Here is a 16,597-nt window from a genome sequence, read left to right on the forward strand (position 1 = left end):
CAACTAATAGTCCTGTTGTGTATTCACAGGCTCCGAAATCCAGAAGAATCAGCCAGGTAAGAGCCCCTCTGCACAGGTGATCAGGGTAGAAATGTCTTTTGGTTTCAGGAGCCGAAGCCCAGCACTCTTTCTGTACGCGGGTCCGGCCGTGTGGTGCTAATGTTACTGGGCTAATGATCGTCACGTGGAATAGACGTCCGATAAAGTGGTGAGGGTAAAACCCTGGGAATTCCCAACAATTGGTTGCTGTGGTGGGAGGAGTGCGGGGTTTTTCCTGCAAGGGCAAATTAAGATGGCGTGAATGACCTTCCTCATCGGTAATTATCTTGTGAACGGGACTTGTTCGTCGAATCCTTTCATATAACGACGAGAGTGTAATGGGCCAACAATAAATTTGACACCAAGCCACATGTATTAGGCCAGATGACCAAAAGCTTGTGCAAAGAGGTAGGTTTTAAGGAGGGGAGCGAGGCAGACACGTTTAGGGAGGGAGTTCCAGAACGTCGGGCCCAGGCAGCTGAAGGCACGGCCACCAATGGTGGAGCGAATAAAATCAGGGATGCTCAAGAGGCCAGAATTGGAGAAGCGCCGAGGTCTTGGAGTGTGAGAGATCAGGATAAATTGCAGTTTGACAGTGGGGAAGGGAAGTTTATAAGGGACCTACAATTTAACTATTCTACAATTTATAACTTTTTGTCAGTGGCTTTTGGAAGTGTGATTTATGCTTCAACTGTGGGGATCACTGCTATTCTGTTGAGCATCCCATCCCTGAATATTAACATCCTTACTCCACTTTAACCGCAGATCGCTCCAGGTATAACCCTGCTGCTGGAAGCGTGGTGTCCTGGCAGAAGGTCTTGCAAGGAGAGGATGTGGAACTTGAGATGGCAAAGGTAAGCCAAGGAAATCGTACAGTGGTCCCAGCTTTAGTTCCTGGCCTTGACCGCATTGCATTAGCTGACTGCAGTCAGGCAACAACGAGGCTGCCGCCGTTGTCTCAGTCATCCCGGGGTGAGGGAGAACGAAACAATTAACCGTAGTTTCCATTTCCGATCGCTGTCTACTGACCTCGCCTGCCCCCTGCTGGAAAGTAAGTCTGTAGACTTTGAGTGAGGACAGGTTGCAATGCCCCCCTTGGTGCAATAGTCTGCCAACACTCACGGCTCATAGCGAAGAATGGCCACTTGGGTAACTGCAACAATCTGCCACACCGTACCCTGGAATGAGTTGAGGCCTTTAGGACAGGAGGAGAGGGAGAGTTGCAGTTTTCCTCAGTGGCTTGCTGTACCAGTGGAGTTCCTTGCGTGGTGAAGATTGGGCACGTGTAGTGTGTCCTTAAATGAGAACTCGGCAGCCCAGCCACTCGAGGGCATCGCAGCCCCTCGCAAGTTACTGGAGTAATGTGGCGTGCATCGCCTGAATCGTGTGTGCAAGCAGAGTGCGAGATGAGAAAGTGTGGCTTGTAATCGCTGGCTCTTCCTCGTCCTGTTTGCAGATGTCTGTCTTCCTCCTCCATCTCCACACCTTGGCCAAGCAGAACCCACGCGAGTTCGAGGCTCTTGACATTGACACCCAGGTAAATGCGCTAGAAAATAGACCATCCTTTTGAGCGTGCGTGCATATGTGTGTGTCTCTCTCCTCTCACTCTCTTTCTCCCCCCCCCCCCCCTCGCTCTTCCTTCCTCCTCCCCCTCGCTCTTCCTTCCTCCTCCCCCTCGCTCTTCCTTCCCCCTCCTCCCCTCGCTCTCCCCCCTCCCCTCCTCGCTCTCCCCCCTCCCCTCCTCGCTCTCCCCCCTCCCCTCCTCGCTCTCCCCCCTCCTCGCTCTCCCCCCTCCTCGCTCTCCCCCCTCCTCGCTCTCCCCCCTCCCCCCTCCTCGCTCTCCCCCCTCCCCCCTCCTCGCTCTCCCCCCTCCCCCCCCCCTCGCTCTTCCCCCTCCCCCCCCCCTCGCTCTTCTCTGTCTCTCTCAATCTGTGTGGGGATGGTGCTCCCGTGTTGGTGTTGGGTAGGGAGTTCCAGGATGTTGACCCAATAGGATGGTGTGTAATTGGAGGGGAGGTTGGAAGTGATGGCGTTCCCATGACATTGGTGGGGGAGGCAGGTGCTATCGAAGTGACCTTGGCGAGTTGTTGCAGTGCATCCTGTAGATGGTGCACACTGAGGGCCGATGGTGGAGGGAGTGGGTACTGGACCTGGTAATAGGGCTCCAATCAAGCTAACTGCTTGTGCTGGGTGGTCTTGAGCTGTTTGAGTGATGTTGTGGCAGTCCCCATCCAGGCAGATAGTCCATCACACTCAGGACCTGAACCTTGTAGGTGCTGGAGTGGCTTCAATAGGGTCAGCCAGTAGTCATTGGCCACAGATTACCCAGAGACTGCTGATATGGTTGGTCCAGTCAAGTTTGTGGTCAATGATGATTCCCCCAAGCTTTGGAGAGCTTGAAGGAGAATGATAAATACTTGACGGAGAAAAAAAAGAAAGACAGACTTGCATTTCTACAGCGCCTTTCGCGACCTGAGGACGTCTCCAAGCACTTTACAGTCAATGAAGTACATTTTGGAGTGTGGTCACTGTTGTAATGTGGGAAACGCGGCAGCCAATTTGCGCACAGCAAGCTCCCACACACTGCAATGTGTTAATGACCAGATGATCTGTTTTTGTTACGTTGATTTAAGGAATAAATATTGGCCAGGACACTGGAGATAACACCCCTGCTCCTCTTCGAAATCGTGTCCGTGAGATCTTTTACGTCCACTTGAGAGGGCAGGCGGTGCCTCGGTTTAATGTCTCATCTGAAAGATGGCCCCTGCACCAGCGCGGCACTAGATTTTGTTTTGGTGCTCAAGTCCCTAAAAATAGGGAAAGACCGACTAGATAGCTCTTCGAAAGAGCTGCGCAGACTCGACGGGCCCGAATGGCCTCCTATGTTGTACTATTCTATGATAACCTGGCGATGACGTGGCTGTTGAAGCGCGGGGGGGAGAAATGGCTGGACCTTCTCTCACTGGATTGAGATGGTTGCCTCCTGGCACAGATGTGGTGCAGATGTTTCCTGCCACGTGTCAGCCTGAGCCTGGAGGTTACCCAGGGCGTGTTGCAGGTTGGCATGGGCTGCCTTATTATCGGAGGAGTTGTGAACGGAACTAAACCCTGTGGAATTATCAGACTCCTTTGTGGCGTGATGGAGGGAAGGTCATTGATGAAGCAGCTGAAAATTCTTTGTAACGTTATCCAATAGAACCGTGGAACAATGCAGCACCCCAAGGGAGGCCATTTGTTTCTATGGGACATGGTTACAAATAATCTTCAGCTGTTTCATCAATGACCTTCCCTCCATCATTAAATTATCTGCAAGAGTACTTTAAGTGAACATTTTAGTAGGATTTTATATGCCTTCTGTTGCCTGGCTCTGGAACTCCCTGCCTAAACCTCACCATCTCTCTGTCTCTCTTTCCTCCTTCAAGATGCTCCTTAAAACCTACCTCTTTGACCAAGCTTTTGGTCACCAGCGCTAATTTCTACTTTCTACTGGCTCAGTGTGAAATTTTTATCGCATAACACTGCTGTGAAGCAGCTTGGGACGTTAAAGGTGCTATATAAATACAATTGTGTTGTATCTAAGAGGTCACTCTCATCCTACTCCCTTCAGATGGAGTAGCAGTGTGTGACCACAGGAGATCCCAGATTTGGGCCGTCAGATCTACTCTGTACCTCTGTACCGTGTTTATCTCCACAGCCCCCTCCCCTTCTAGTGCCTCTGGAAGGAATAATCAGCGGGAAAATAACATGCAATAAATCGGGGAAATTTCCACATAAGGACGAACAGACTTCCTGTTTGTTCCCGCTATTTATTCATTGCTGAAACTTCACCAGCTTGGATATTTATTGCAAAACATGCCACATTAAAGCCATGTTTGGTTTTTATCTTTGTTGGTCTCATTCACATATTCAGACCCTTCTCCGTTTTCTGAGTCACAGGGAAATGGGGAAAATCTAGCCCCTGATTTGTGGCATTTTGCACATTTGTTCCTATTTATTTTAAAGTTTGAAATTAACTCTCTCTCTCTTACCCCTCCCCTTTCCTTTAAAGGGCGAGCTCGTGGGGATCCTTCGATACGTCCTTGATAACGAAGAAGGAATTCACCTCGACAATAACTTGGCCACGTTCTTGCGGAGCCGAGGTACCTGAATTTGTTTCTTTTCTACATTTCTTTACGAGGGAATAAATTTGACCACAATAAAAAAAGTAAATGCACGAGAGTGGCCTAATCATTTTCAGACTTGCCTTGTGCATCCAGCTCGAGAAAAGGCGGGGTGGGGGTGGTGTTTGCCATGCTTTTAGGGACAGGAGGAGGCCACTTAATTAGATCGTGGCTGATCTGTATCTCCACTGTGTTCCATTTTCTTTTAATTGACTAACAACTATCTTATCTATCCCATTTTTGAAATTATCAATTGCCCCCCCCCGGCCCCAACAGCATTTGGGAGAGGGTTCCAGATTGCCAGCAACCTTTGTGTGAAGAAGTGCTCCCTGACATCATCCCTGAACGGCTTGGCTCTAATTTTAAGGTGACGCCCCTTGTTCTGAACTCCCCCCACCAGAGGGAATAGTCTCTCTCGATCCATCCTATAGAAACATAGAAGCAGAAAATAGTTGCAGGAGTAGGCCATTCGGCCCTTCGAGCCTGCACCACCATTCAATAAGATCATGGCTGATCATTCACCTCAGTACCCCTTTCCCGCTTTCTCTCCATACCCCTTGATCCCTTTAGCCGTAAGGGCCACATCTAACTCCCTCTTGAATATATCTAACAGACTGGCCTCAACCACTTTCTGTGGTACAGAATTCCACAGGTCCACAATTCTCTGAGAGAACCCTTTAATCATCTTAAACACCTCGATTAGATCAACCCTTTAATCTTCTATTCTTGAGGGAATACAAGCCTATGCAACCTGTCCTCATAATTTAATCCCTTTAAGCCCATTTGTCGTTTGAAGTCAATTCTTTCTTGCACCTCCAGAATCATGCCCTAACCTCAGTCCCTGTATTTCCTGTCTAAGTTGGCGACCCAGATCTACCATCGCCCCAAACAATCTGTTTAATTTTGGGTTACGCAGCCCGGGCCAGGTTGCTGTGCCCCTCTTCACTCCCCGACCTCCCCACCTCCGGCCTGTGTACCTGTTCCCCTGGATCTCTCTCTCCCTCCACTTCATTGAGGCTCTTACACTTCACACGCTACATTTCATTTTGCGCTCTCCCCTCGACATGTACTTCACGTGTCTCTACAGCAGCCTGCATTTAACGGTCACTACATGTTTTTTTTGAAAAAAAATCCACGCACAGGCATCTTCCAACCCTGGAGTTCAGGACTGGACCATTGGGTCCTTCATTGGAACATCTATGAGCTCATCCCTTTTGGTGTGGAAGCAAGTCATCCTTGTTCGAGGGACCACCTATGATGATGATGATCATGATGCATTTCCCGCGTACCTCACTGATATCTTTTAGACACTTGCTCTGTCTTCCTTCGATGAGGGCTGTCGCACTGGCGGGAGAAAGCTCGGCCCCCAACGTGATGTTTAATGTTTCCTTTTCATCTGTGCCCCTGTCCAGCCTCGTCTCCCGTGGCCCGCCTATTCAGCGCCAGTTCAGACGAGACTAATTCGCCAATATTCTGCGGGAAAATCGGAGGGCAAAAAACACGATTCCTGGCATCCAATGTGTACAGGTCAGTATCCCGATGGGTTTCTGGTGTCTGGACGTTTTTCTAAAAAAAAGTTCCCACCACCGAAAGCGTCCAGCGTTTAAAACGGGCAGTCGCTGATATCAGCCACAAAGTGAAAACAGTCACACGTTTACATTAACGTCATCTTCAAAGTTTCCAGTTACAGCTTCTTTATTTTGGGCAAAAATAGGCTGCGTTTCCTCACCAGTTTGTGTCCCATTAACAACAACTTGCATAAGGACAAAGTATTATTGAAATGGTGATGGCTTGGGAAGTGTCGATGTACAGAGGGACCTGGGTGTCCTTGTACACCAGTCATTGAAAGCAAACATGCCGGTGCAGCAAGCAGTTAGGACGGCAAATGGTATGTTGGCCTTCATTGCAAGAGGATTTGAGTACAGGAGCAAGGATGTCTTACTACAGTTATACAGGGCCTTGGTGAGACCACACCTGGAGTAATGTGTGCAGTTTTGGTCTCCTTACCTAAGAAAGGATATACTTGCCATAGAGGGAGTGCAGCGAAGGTTCACCAGACTGATTCCTGGGATGGCAGGACTGTCGTATGAGGAGAGATTGGGTCGACTCAGCCTGTATTCAGTAGAAGAATGAGAGGGGATCTCATTGAAACGTATAAAATTCTGACTGGGTTGGACAGACTGGATGTGGGGAGGATGTTTCCCCGGGCTGGGAAGTCTAGAACAAGGGGTCACAGTCTCAGGATACGGGGTAGGAAATTTAGGACCGAGATGAGGAGAAATGTTTTCACTCAGAGGGTGGTGAACCTGTGGAATTCTCTACCACAGAAGGCTGTGGAGGCCAAGTCACTGAATGTACTTAAGAGGGAGATTGATAGATTTCTAGACACAAAAGGCATCAAGAGGTATGGGGGAAAAAGCGGGAATATGGTGCTGAGATAGAGGATCAGCCATGATCATATTGAATGGCGGTGCAGGCTCGAAGGGCCGAATGGCCTACTACTGCTCCTATTTTCTATCTTTCTATGTTTCATTTTAGATAGCGCCTTTCACAGGAGCGACTATCAAACAAAATATGACACCGAGCTACAAAAAGAGATATTAGGCGAGGTAGGTTTTAAGGAGCGTCTTGGAGGAGAGAGAGAGAGGTTTAAGAAAAGAATTCCAGAGCTTGGGGCCCAGGCAGCTTAAGGCATGGCCGCCAATGATGGAGCAATTAAAATCGAGCGACGCTAGAGGCCAGAATTGGAGGAGTGTAGAGATCTTGGGAAGGGTTGTGGGGCTGGAGGAAGTTGCAGAGATAAGGAGGGGCGAGGCCATGGAGGGATTTGAAAAGAAGGGTGAGAATTTTTAAATCGTGGCGAGCACGGGGGTGATGGGTGAGTGGGACTTGGTGCAAGTTCGGACACGGGCAGCAGAGTTTTAGATGACCTCAAGTTTATGGAGGTTGGAAAATGGAAGGCCAGCCAGGAAAACATCAGATGTGTAGAGGTAACAAAGGGTTGAGGGTTTCAGCAGCAGATGAGCTGGGGCAATGGTGAAGTCGGGTGATATTATGGAGGTGGAAGTAGACGGTTTGGGGGTTGGATAGGGTGCAACTCAGGGTCAGGTACAACACCAAGGTCGCGAATGGTCTGTGATACGTCCTTACTATACACTACAAATGCACACGTGGCCCATACTTGAGAGAAGGTCACTCTGTGACCAGTTACCTTTATTATCAAGACCTCAAGTGATGAAGGTGGGTGGAGCTTCCCCTTTTATACCGGAAAGTCCAGGTTAGGAGTGTCTCCCACAAGTTCATCCCCTTGTGGTCAATGTTCTCGAGGTGTACAACTTAGGTCAGTTTATACATGGGTTACAATGATAGTTGAATACATGACAGTCTGGTTCAACCTCAGACGATTGAGCTGCACTGAATACGAGAACAAACACACATAAATAACATAAGCCGAAAACTGCGGATGCTGGAAATCTGAAATAAAAACAGAAATTGCAGAAACACTCAGCAGGTCAGGCAGCATCTGTGGAGAGAGAAAGTATTGTTCCTCAGATAAAGAAGAAAGAAAGACTTGCATTTATATTGCGCCTTTCACAACCACTGGAAAGCTCAAAGCACTTTACAGCCAATAGAGTACTTTTGGACTATAGTCACTGTTGTAATGTAGAAAACACGGCAGCCAATTTGCGCACAGCAAGCTCCCACACACACCAAAACTGTCAATCCCAGTTTTTAAAGCTCTCATTGACCCCCCCCCCCCCACCTCCACAACATTTTTGGGGAGAGTTCCAGATTCCCAGCACCCTTTGTGTGAAGAAGTGCTTCCTGACATCACCCTGAACGGCCGGGCTCTAATTTTAAGGTGATGCCCCTTGTTCTGGACTCCCCCCCCCCCCCCCCCCCCCCCCCCCTCACCAGAGGGAATAGTTTCTATCTACCCTATCATCTTAAACACCTCGATTAGATCACCCCTCAATCTTCTACACTCGAGGGAATACAAGCCCAGTCTGCAACCTGTCCTCGTGATTTAACTCTTTCAGCCCCAGTATCATTCTGGACTATTTTTTGCATTTTCTCTGTGTCATCTGCCTTCACAATACAAATTCTGCAGCCACGCATGGCCAACTAACAGGAACTGAAATTACTCATCATACCGGCCATCGCATATAGCAGGCAGCTCGCCTTTACACGAACTGGTCCGCCATGAGCAGTGGCGACTGTATAGTGTGCGTGTGTGGGGAGTTACTCCAATCTCGACAGCCTGGTCCTGAATGAGCAGGGTTCACTTGATGAAAGAGACAATCTGCTCGAGTTTGGCGGCTTTTATCTCTCTCCTTTTGCTCTTTGCAGTTACGTGCCCTCCACCTCTCCGACGTCACCCATGCGGGACTTCATGCAAACCCCGCTGGTCCAGATGCGGCGGATGAAGAAACAGCTTTCCGACTCGCGAATGCTTCGGGATGAGATGGAGATGGAGCTGACTGAAGCCCGCAAGCTGATTACCGAGAAAGGTAACGGGCGTGGAGCCTTACTTGCACACCCACACGCTTCTTTACATCGAGCTTTGTGGCAACGTCTTGTCTTCTTTCTTTTAGAAACCCTGATCTCCATCATGCAGCAGAGGGTCGAGCGGCTGGTGAAGCTGACCGAGAGGCAGGCCAGCGAGGAACAGCCCGACGAACTCGGCAATCTGAGGGAAAAACATGAAAGGTACGGCTACAGCCCGCGTTGATGTTGGAGCTCCCACGTATTGCTCGAGGGGTCCTGACGTGTTGGAACGGAGGGGAGTCAAGTTGCATAGTATTGCAGCACAGAAACAGGCCAATCGGCCCGTCGGGTCGATACCGGTCTTTATGCTCCACAAAAGCCTCCTCCCACCTCTCTTCATCTCACCCCATCACCATATCCTTCTATACCCTTCTCCCTCGTGTGTTTATCCAGCTTCCCCTTAAATGCATCGATACTATTCACCTCAACCCCTCCCTGTGGCAGCGAGTTCCACATTCACACCCCTCTCTGGCTAAAGAAGTTTCTCCTGCATTCCCTATCGGATTTATTAGTGACTGTCTTGAATTTATAGCCCCCTAATTCTGGATTCCACCACAAGTGGAAACATCTTCTCTACGTCTACTCTATTGTCTTAAAGACCTCAATCAGCTCACCCCTCAGCCTTCCTGTTTCTAGTGAAAAGAACTCCAGCCAGTTCAATCTTTCCTGATGGGTATCACCTCTCGGTTCTGGTATCATCCGTGTAAGTTTATTTTGCACCTTCTCCAGTCCCTCTAAAATGAGACCAGAACTGTGCACAGTGGTCCAAGTGTGGTCTAACCAAGGTGTCATACAAGTTGAACATAACTTCTTGGCTTTTCAATTCTGTCCCCTCAAAATGAACCCCAGTGTGAGAGGATAGTGAGCTGCCTGCTGTTGTCTCCTTCGCCCCAGCGGGTTTTTAAAGCCCAAAGATTTGGCTTGCGGGGCCACACGTGGGACTTTCTGTGCTCCGCATGTCCATCCTGCCCCTAGGGTGGTGATCTGGGAGCACGGTGGGTTCCTTCTCCCCTCTCTGCACCGCCGCCCGGTGGCACAGCTGACATACTGCACGTCCTACCTGGGGTGTGACGTTTCTCTCACTCTACACAACATTTGAAGGATTTAATTTACCTTTTTTTTTTAATGCTCCTGCAATTAAAGAAGCAACCAGGCTTCCTCCACCTGTAGATATCTGCCGTGCTGCTTGGAGGGAATTTAAAAAAAATGGATTTTGATGCTGGCTTGACTCTCGCATTTTTCTGACTGGCGCGTGTTAGGTATTCAGTCCGTGCTCTAACCTCCGCACGCTGTCCCCCTCTCCCCAGTTTGTTGAACAGGCTGCGTGATGCTCAGAAACAATGCCAGGATCTAAAGACCGAGAAAGGCCAAATGGAGCGAAAGATCGATCAACTCGAAGAGGAAAATGGAGACCTTTCGTACAAGGTAATCTTCAGCGACGCCTGTTCCTGCCGCTCTTCACTCACCCTCGCGGGAAGTGAAGCCTCCGTGGTCGAATGACCGGCTGCCGTGCATTGTTGCGGCTCATGCCGTACAGAGGCACAAGATTTTTTTTTTTTTTTAAGCGCTTTTTGCAATCTCAGGACATCCCGAAGTGCTTTATACCCAATGAAGTACATTTGAAATGTTGTAATGCAAGAAAGTGAATGAATGTGCAGTTAACCGATCCTCAGCTGGGTTGAGAAAGTAAACTTGAAACGGCGCTTTCAAATCGCCCCTCTTGTCGGACAGAAGGGCATGTGATTGGGTTTGGGATGGGTGATCGGACGGCGATGTGATCACCTGGAAGCGGTTGGAATAGTGACTGAGGCCAGGACACTGGAACATAAGAAATAGGAGCAGGAGTCGGCCATTTGGCCCCTCGAGCCTGCTCCGCCATTCAATAAGATCATGGCTGATCTGATCTTGGCCTCAGCTCCACTTCCCCGCCCGCTCCCCATAACCCTTGACTCCCTTATCGCTCAAAAATCTGTCTATCTCCACACCTTAAATATACTCAATGACCCAGCCTCCACAGCTCTCTGAGGCAGAGAATTCCACAGATTTACAACCCTCTGAGAGAAGAAATTCCTCCTCATCTCAGTTTTAAATGGGTGACCCCTTATTCTGAAACTATGCCCCCTCGTTCTAGATTCCCTCACGAGGGGAAACATCCTCTCAGCATCTACCCTCTCAAACCCCCTCAGAATCTTAGACGTTTCAATGAGATCACCCCTCATTCTTCTAAACCCTAATGAGTAGAGGCCCAATCTACTCAATCTTTCTTCACAAGACAACCCCTTCGTCTCAGGAATCAACCTCGTGAACCTTCTCTGAAACGGTCTCAGCAAGCAGCCTGATGTTGTAATGGGGGAGATGCCAGGGTTGGTATTCTCGATCAGATGAGCTGAAGGCCTTTCTTCTTCAACGGTGTTGCAAATTTTGAACGTATGGGACAGGATATTGTTTCCAGCAGTAGAGGGGGTCAAGAATGAGGTCCCAGAGATGCAGGCTTAAATATGAGATTGAGAGAAACACACCGAGTGGTGAGGCTGTGGGATTCAACTCCAGGGTTCGAGGTTGAAGCAGAAATTATGTCAACATTCAAGATTAGATTGAGGGAAAAGGTGATAGAGATTTGGGAACAGGGCAGGGAAATGTGATTGGAACTATTTGCTCATGTGAAAGTTAAGCACCGACATTGACTAGTTGGGCCGAAATAGCCTGTTTCCTGGCTGTAACCTCTACAACAATGTCTCGTGGCCTGATGTGTAATAAAGAACAAAATGCATATATATAGCGCCATTCACTCCCTCAGGGCGTCCAACACGCTTTACTCCTAGTGAAGTACTTTTGGAGTGTAGTTACTGTTGTAATGTACAAAACCCGGCAGCCAAATTGCACACAGTAAGCTCCCACAAACAGCAATGTGATATGACCAGATAATCTGCTTTTTCAGTGAGGTTGGTTGAGGTATAAATATTGGCCTGGAAACTGAGGGTAGAACCCCCCGCTCTTCTTCAAAATCATACCATGGGATCTTTTACATCAACCTGAGAGCAGACGGAGCCTCGGTTTAACGTCTCAGCTGAAAGCCCCTCCGACATTGTGGCGCTCCCTCAGTACCGCCCCTCCGACAGTGTGGCGCTCCCTCAGTACTGCCCCTCCGACAGTGGTGCTCCCTCAGTACTGCCCCTCTGACAGTGCGGCGCTCCCTCAGTACTGCCCCTCCCGACAGTGTGGCACTCACTCAGTACTGCCCCTCCGACAGTGTGGCGCTCCCTCAGTACTGCCCCTCCGACAGTGTGGTGCTCCCTCAGTCATCATAGGCAGTCCCTCGGAATCGAGGACTTGCTTCTACTCTTAAAATGAGTCCCTAGGTGGCTGAAAAGTCCAATATGAGAACCACAGTCCCTGTCACAGGTGGGACAGACAGTGGTTGGAGGAAAGGGTGGGTGGGACTGGTTTGCCACGCGCTCCTTCTGCTGCCTGCGCTTGGTTTCTGCATGCTCTCAGAGACGAGACTCGAGGTGCTCAGCACCCTCCCAGATGCACTTCCTCCACTTAGGGCGGTCTTTGGGCCAGGGACTCCCAGGTGTGGGTGGGGATGTTGCACTTTATCAGGGAGGCTTTGAGGGTGTCCTTGTAACGTTTCCTCTGCCCACCTTTGGCTCGTTTGCCGTGAAGGAGTTCCGAGTAGAGCGCTTGCTTTGGGAGTCTCGTGTCTGGCATGCGGACAATGTGGCCCGCCCAGCGGAGCTGATCAAGTATGCAAGTATGCCCCCCCCCCCCGACAGGGCAGCGCTCCCTCAGTACTGCCCCTCCGACAGTGCAGCGCTCCCTCAGCACTGCCCCTCCGACAGTGCGGCGCTCCCTCAGCACTGCCCCTCCGACAGTGCGGCGCTCCCTCAGCACTGCCCCTCCGACAGTGCGGCGCTCCCTCAGCACTGCCCCTCCGACAGTGCGGCGCTCCCTCAGCACTGCCCCTCCGACAGTGCGGCGCTCCCTCAGCACTGCCCCTCCGACAGTGCGGCGCTCCCTCAGCACTGCCCCTCCGACAGTGCGGCGCTCCCTCAGCACTGCCCCTCCGACAGTGCGGCGCTCCCTCAGCACTGCCCCTCCGACAGTGCGGCGCTCCCTCAGCACTGCCCCTCCGACAGTGCGGCGCTCCCTCAGCACTGCCCCTCCGACAGTGCGGCGCTCCCTCAGCACTGCCCCTCCGACAGTGCGGCGCTCCCTCAGCACTGCCCCTCCGACAGTGCGGCGCTCCCTCAGCACTGCCCCTCCGACAGTGCGGCGCTCCCTCAGCACTGCCCCTCCGACAGTGCGGCGCTCCCTCAGCACTGCCCCTCCGACAGTGCGGCGCTCCCTCAGCACTGCCCCTCCGACAGTGCGGCGCTCCCTCAGCACTGCCCCTCCGACAGTGCGGCGCTCCCTCAGCACTGCCCCTCCGACAGTGCGGCGCTCCCTCAGCACTGCCCCTCCGACAGTGCGGCGCTCCCTCAGCACTGCCCCTCCGACAGTGCGGCGCTCCCTCAGCACTGCCCCTCCGACAGTGCGGCGCTCCCTCAGCACTGCCCCTCCGACCGTGCGGCGCTCCCTCAGCATTGCACTGAGTGTTGGCTCAGATGTTTATGCTCGAGTCTCTGGAGTGGGACTTGAACCCACAACCTTCTGACTCGGGCAAGAGTGCTGCCCACTGAGTCACAGCCGATGCAAATTATTTCCCATGAATCTGATCTCGTCACCTTGGCTCACTCTGCAGCACTCTTGTCCTCTGGGTGAAAGGATTGTGGTTGAAGCCCCACTCCAGAGAGCGTATAATTCAGGCTGACCCTCCCCCTGCAGTACTGTGGGAGTGGCATCAAACACAAGCCAGCTGATCTATCGTATCCTTTGCTGTTAGTGGGACTTTGCCATCGCCCAGCGTTACAGTGCCTGGGCTTCGAGAAGTGTTTCACTGTGTGGAGCACACTGGTGAGCCATTATATATCAAATATTTTTCTCTCTCTCGGTGCCAGCTATCTGCCTTTACAGACAAACCTCGATTGATGGATTGATTGATTCAATGGTCAACGAGATCTACTTTGAGTTGATTAGGATTCATTGTGTGCTGATGGGATTAATCAGTTTTGCTACCCAAGTCAGTGCTCACAATTCCAATCCGTAGTTTTACATTGGTCGCTCACTGCACAGGCGGGTCGAGAGAGGTCTTTCGTCTCCATTGAAATATATTAACGGCATTGGGAATGTCCGACTAATAACCAGCTTTCAGTCCACTGACTAAACCAATGTCACATCAGTGACCAAGTGCAGCCTTCGTCTTTGGCATTTGTGACGCTCCAGGGTCACTTCTAAAGGCCATGGGTCAATTGTTTGTCATTATTTGACCACCTTGCATTGACCTATCGAGTCACTGGGTCATCTCGGCAGTCTGTCCCGCAGCAGCAGGCAACAGTCACTTATTTCGAGGGTTGATGTTTCTGCTGCTCCTCCGAGCTGACTGCTTCGCCGGTCTACACCTGCGCGACGGCCGGCAGACGCCTTGGGGGACCGGAGTAAGAACCCTCTTCTGTTTGTGTGCCGCAGATCCGTGACCTGGGGAGTCGCCTGTCCCAGTCCCAGAAGGCCCTGAACGAGCTGATGGATGAGCACGAGGCGGCCGTGCCCCTCTGGGAAGGGAAGCAGAAACAACTGGAGAGCGATCTGCACGTGACACAATCCGAGAAGGTGAGGCCTGTGTGTGAGCGAGTGTGTGTGTGTGTGTGTGAGGGGCAGAAAGCAAGTGCACTGGACAGTCTTGGGTTCAGGGGAGGAGGTAAAGATGTGAAAACAGTTTTTAATCCAAGTGCAATTAACAACAACAGTTGTACAGGGCCTTGGTGAGGCCCCACCTGGAATATTGCGTTCAGTTTTGGTCTCCTAATCTGAGGAAGGACGTTCTTGCTATTGAGGGAGTGCAGCGAAGGTTCACCAGACTGATTCCTGGGATGGCTGGAATGACATATGAGGAGAGACTGGATCAACTGGGCCTTTATACATTAGAGTTTAGAAGGATGAGAAGGGATCTCATAGAAACATAAGATTCTGACTGGACTAGCCAGAACCAGGGGACACAGTCTTAGGATAAGGGGCAGGCCGTTTAGGACTGAGATGAGGAGAAACTTCTTCACTCGGAGAGTTGTTAACTTGTGGAATTCCCTGCCGCAGAGAGTTGTTGATGCCAGTTCATTGGATATATTCAAGAGGGAGTTAGATATGTCCCTTACGGTTAAGGGGATCGAGGGGTATGGAGAGAAAGCAGGAAAGGGGTACTGAAGGAATGATCAGCCATGAACTCATTGAATGGCGGTGCAGGCTCGAAGGGCCGAATGACCTACTCCCGCACCTATTTTCTATGTTTCTAACCTGTATCTATATAGCGCCTTTAACATAGTTAAATGTCCCAAGGCACTTCACAGCAGTGTTTCAAGACAAAACAAAGAAGAAATTAAGGCAGGTGACCAAAAGCTTGGTCAAAGAGGTAGGTTTTAAGGAGAGTCTTAAAGGAGGAACGAGAGGCGCAGAGGTTTAGGGAGGGAGTTCTAGAGCTTGGGGGCCCAGGCAGCTGAAGGCACGGCCACCGATGGTGGAGCGATTATAATCAGGGATGCTCAAGAGGGCAGAATTAGAGGAGCGCAGAGATCTCTGGGAGGGGGAGGCGGGGGTGGGGGGGTGAGGTGTTGTGGGGCTGGAGGAGATTACAGAGATCGGGAGGCCCAAGGGCCATGGAGGGATTCACAAACGAGGGTGAGAATTTGGAAATCGAGAATGAAATGAAGCAATATTGTGAATGGGCTTCTCGTGTGTGTATGTGTGTGTGTGATGATACCAGGACTTACAGGTAATGTTCTAACTAACTTTTTTGACCTGTGCGGCCCATTTAACAGGCTGCGCGTGCCATTCAAAATTCCACAGGTGCGTTTTTTTTCTATTTAAAAGCTGTCTTACTAGCTGTGTTGGACCTGTGCAGCCACCCAGCTTAAAGGGAACATGCTTACAGCGTTAGATTGAGAGGACAGGGCAGAGAAGTGGAGCTGTGGCGAAGATCTACTTGAATGGTGACTCCTGCTCCTATTTATGTTCTTGTGACCGCTTGCACAAACCAGCCTTGTATTCCTTCGAGTTTAGAAGGCTGAGGGGGTGATCCGATCGAGGTTAAAGGATTCCATCGGGTAGATACAGAAACTATTTACACTCCCACTCCCCTCTCTGCCGAGCAAATTTTAAGATGAGACATTAAATTCGCGTCTGCCCATCCAGGTGAATGTAGACGGTTCCATGGTGCTACTTGAAGAAGAGCAGGGGAGTCCTCCTGATAGCCCACCTTCTGCCCCTCAACCAGTATCTGATTGTCTGCTCATCCCCAGGCTGGGAAGTCCAGAACAAGGGGTCACAGTCTCAGGATACGGGGTAGGAAATTTCGGAGCGAGATGAGGAGAAATGTTTTCACTCAGAGGGTGGTGAACCTGTGGAATTCTCTACCACAGAAGGCTGTGGAGGCCAAGTCACTGAATATATTTAAGAGGGAGATAGATAGATTTCTAGACACAAAAGGCATCGAGGGGTATGGGGAGAAAGCAGGAATTGTGGGCCCAAGTTTCCACATGATTCGCGCCTGATTTTTAGGAGCAACTGGTGGAGAACGGACTATTTTAGAAATCGCAATTCTCCACATTTTTTTTTCTGCAGTTCTAGTCAGGTAGAACCGTTCTAGTTTAGAACAGAATTTTTTCTTCAAAGGGGGCGTGTCCGGCCACTGACGCCTGATTTGAAAGTTTCCACAGTGAAAACGTACTCCAAACTAAAGTAGAATGGAGCCAGTGAAGATT

General features: G+C 50.6%; 1 protein-coding gene across 7 annotated transcripts in view; it reads left to right on the top strand.

Moving 5' to 3' along the window:
- LOC139275311 (nuclear mitotic apparatus protein 1-like) overlaps positions 1–16,597 on the top strand; it is a 100,810-nt gene that overhangs the window by 45,271 nt on the left and 38,942 nt on the right. For all 7 annotated transcript variants that reach the window (XM_070892596.1, XM_070892593.1, XM_070892598.1 and 4 more), the window contains 9 exons: positions 30–56; positions 805–893; positions 1,496–1,576; positions 4,088–4,178; positions 5,612–5,726; positions 8,550–8,710; positions 8,795–8,909; positions 10,055–10,172; positions 14,316–14,456. In XM_070892596.1, coding sequence (XP_070748697.1) covers positions 30–56; positions 805–893; positions 1,496–1,576; positions 4,088–4,178; positions 5,612–5,726; positions 8,550–8,710; positions 8,795–8,909; positions 10,055–10,172; positions 14,316–14,456 — 938 coding nt within the window. The remainder of the gene's footprint in view (positions 1–29; positions 57–804; positions 894–1,495; positions 1,577–4,087; positions 4,179–5,611; positions 5,727–8,549; positions 8,711–8,794; positions 8,910–10,054; positions 10,173–14,315; positions 14,457–16,597) is intronic.

This window comes from Pristiophorus japonicus, chromosome 10 (assembly GCF_044704955.1).
Source record: "Pristiophorus japonicus isolate sPriJap1 chromosome 10, sPriJap1.hap1, whole genome shotgun sequence".
Taxonomy (NCBI): Eukaryota; Metazoa; Chordata; class Chondrichthyes; family Pristiophoridae; genus Pristiophorus; species Pristiophorus japonicus.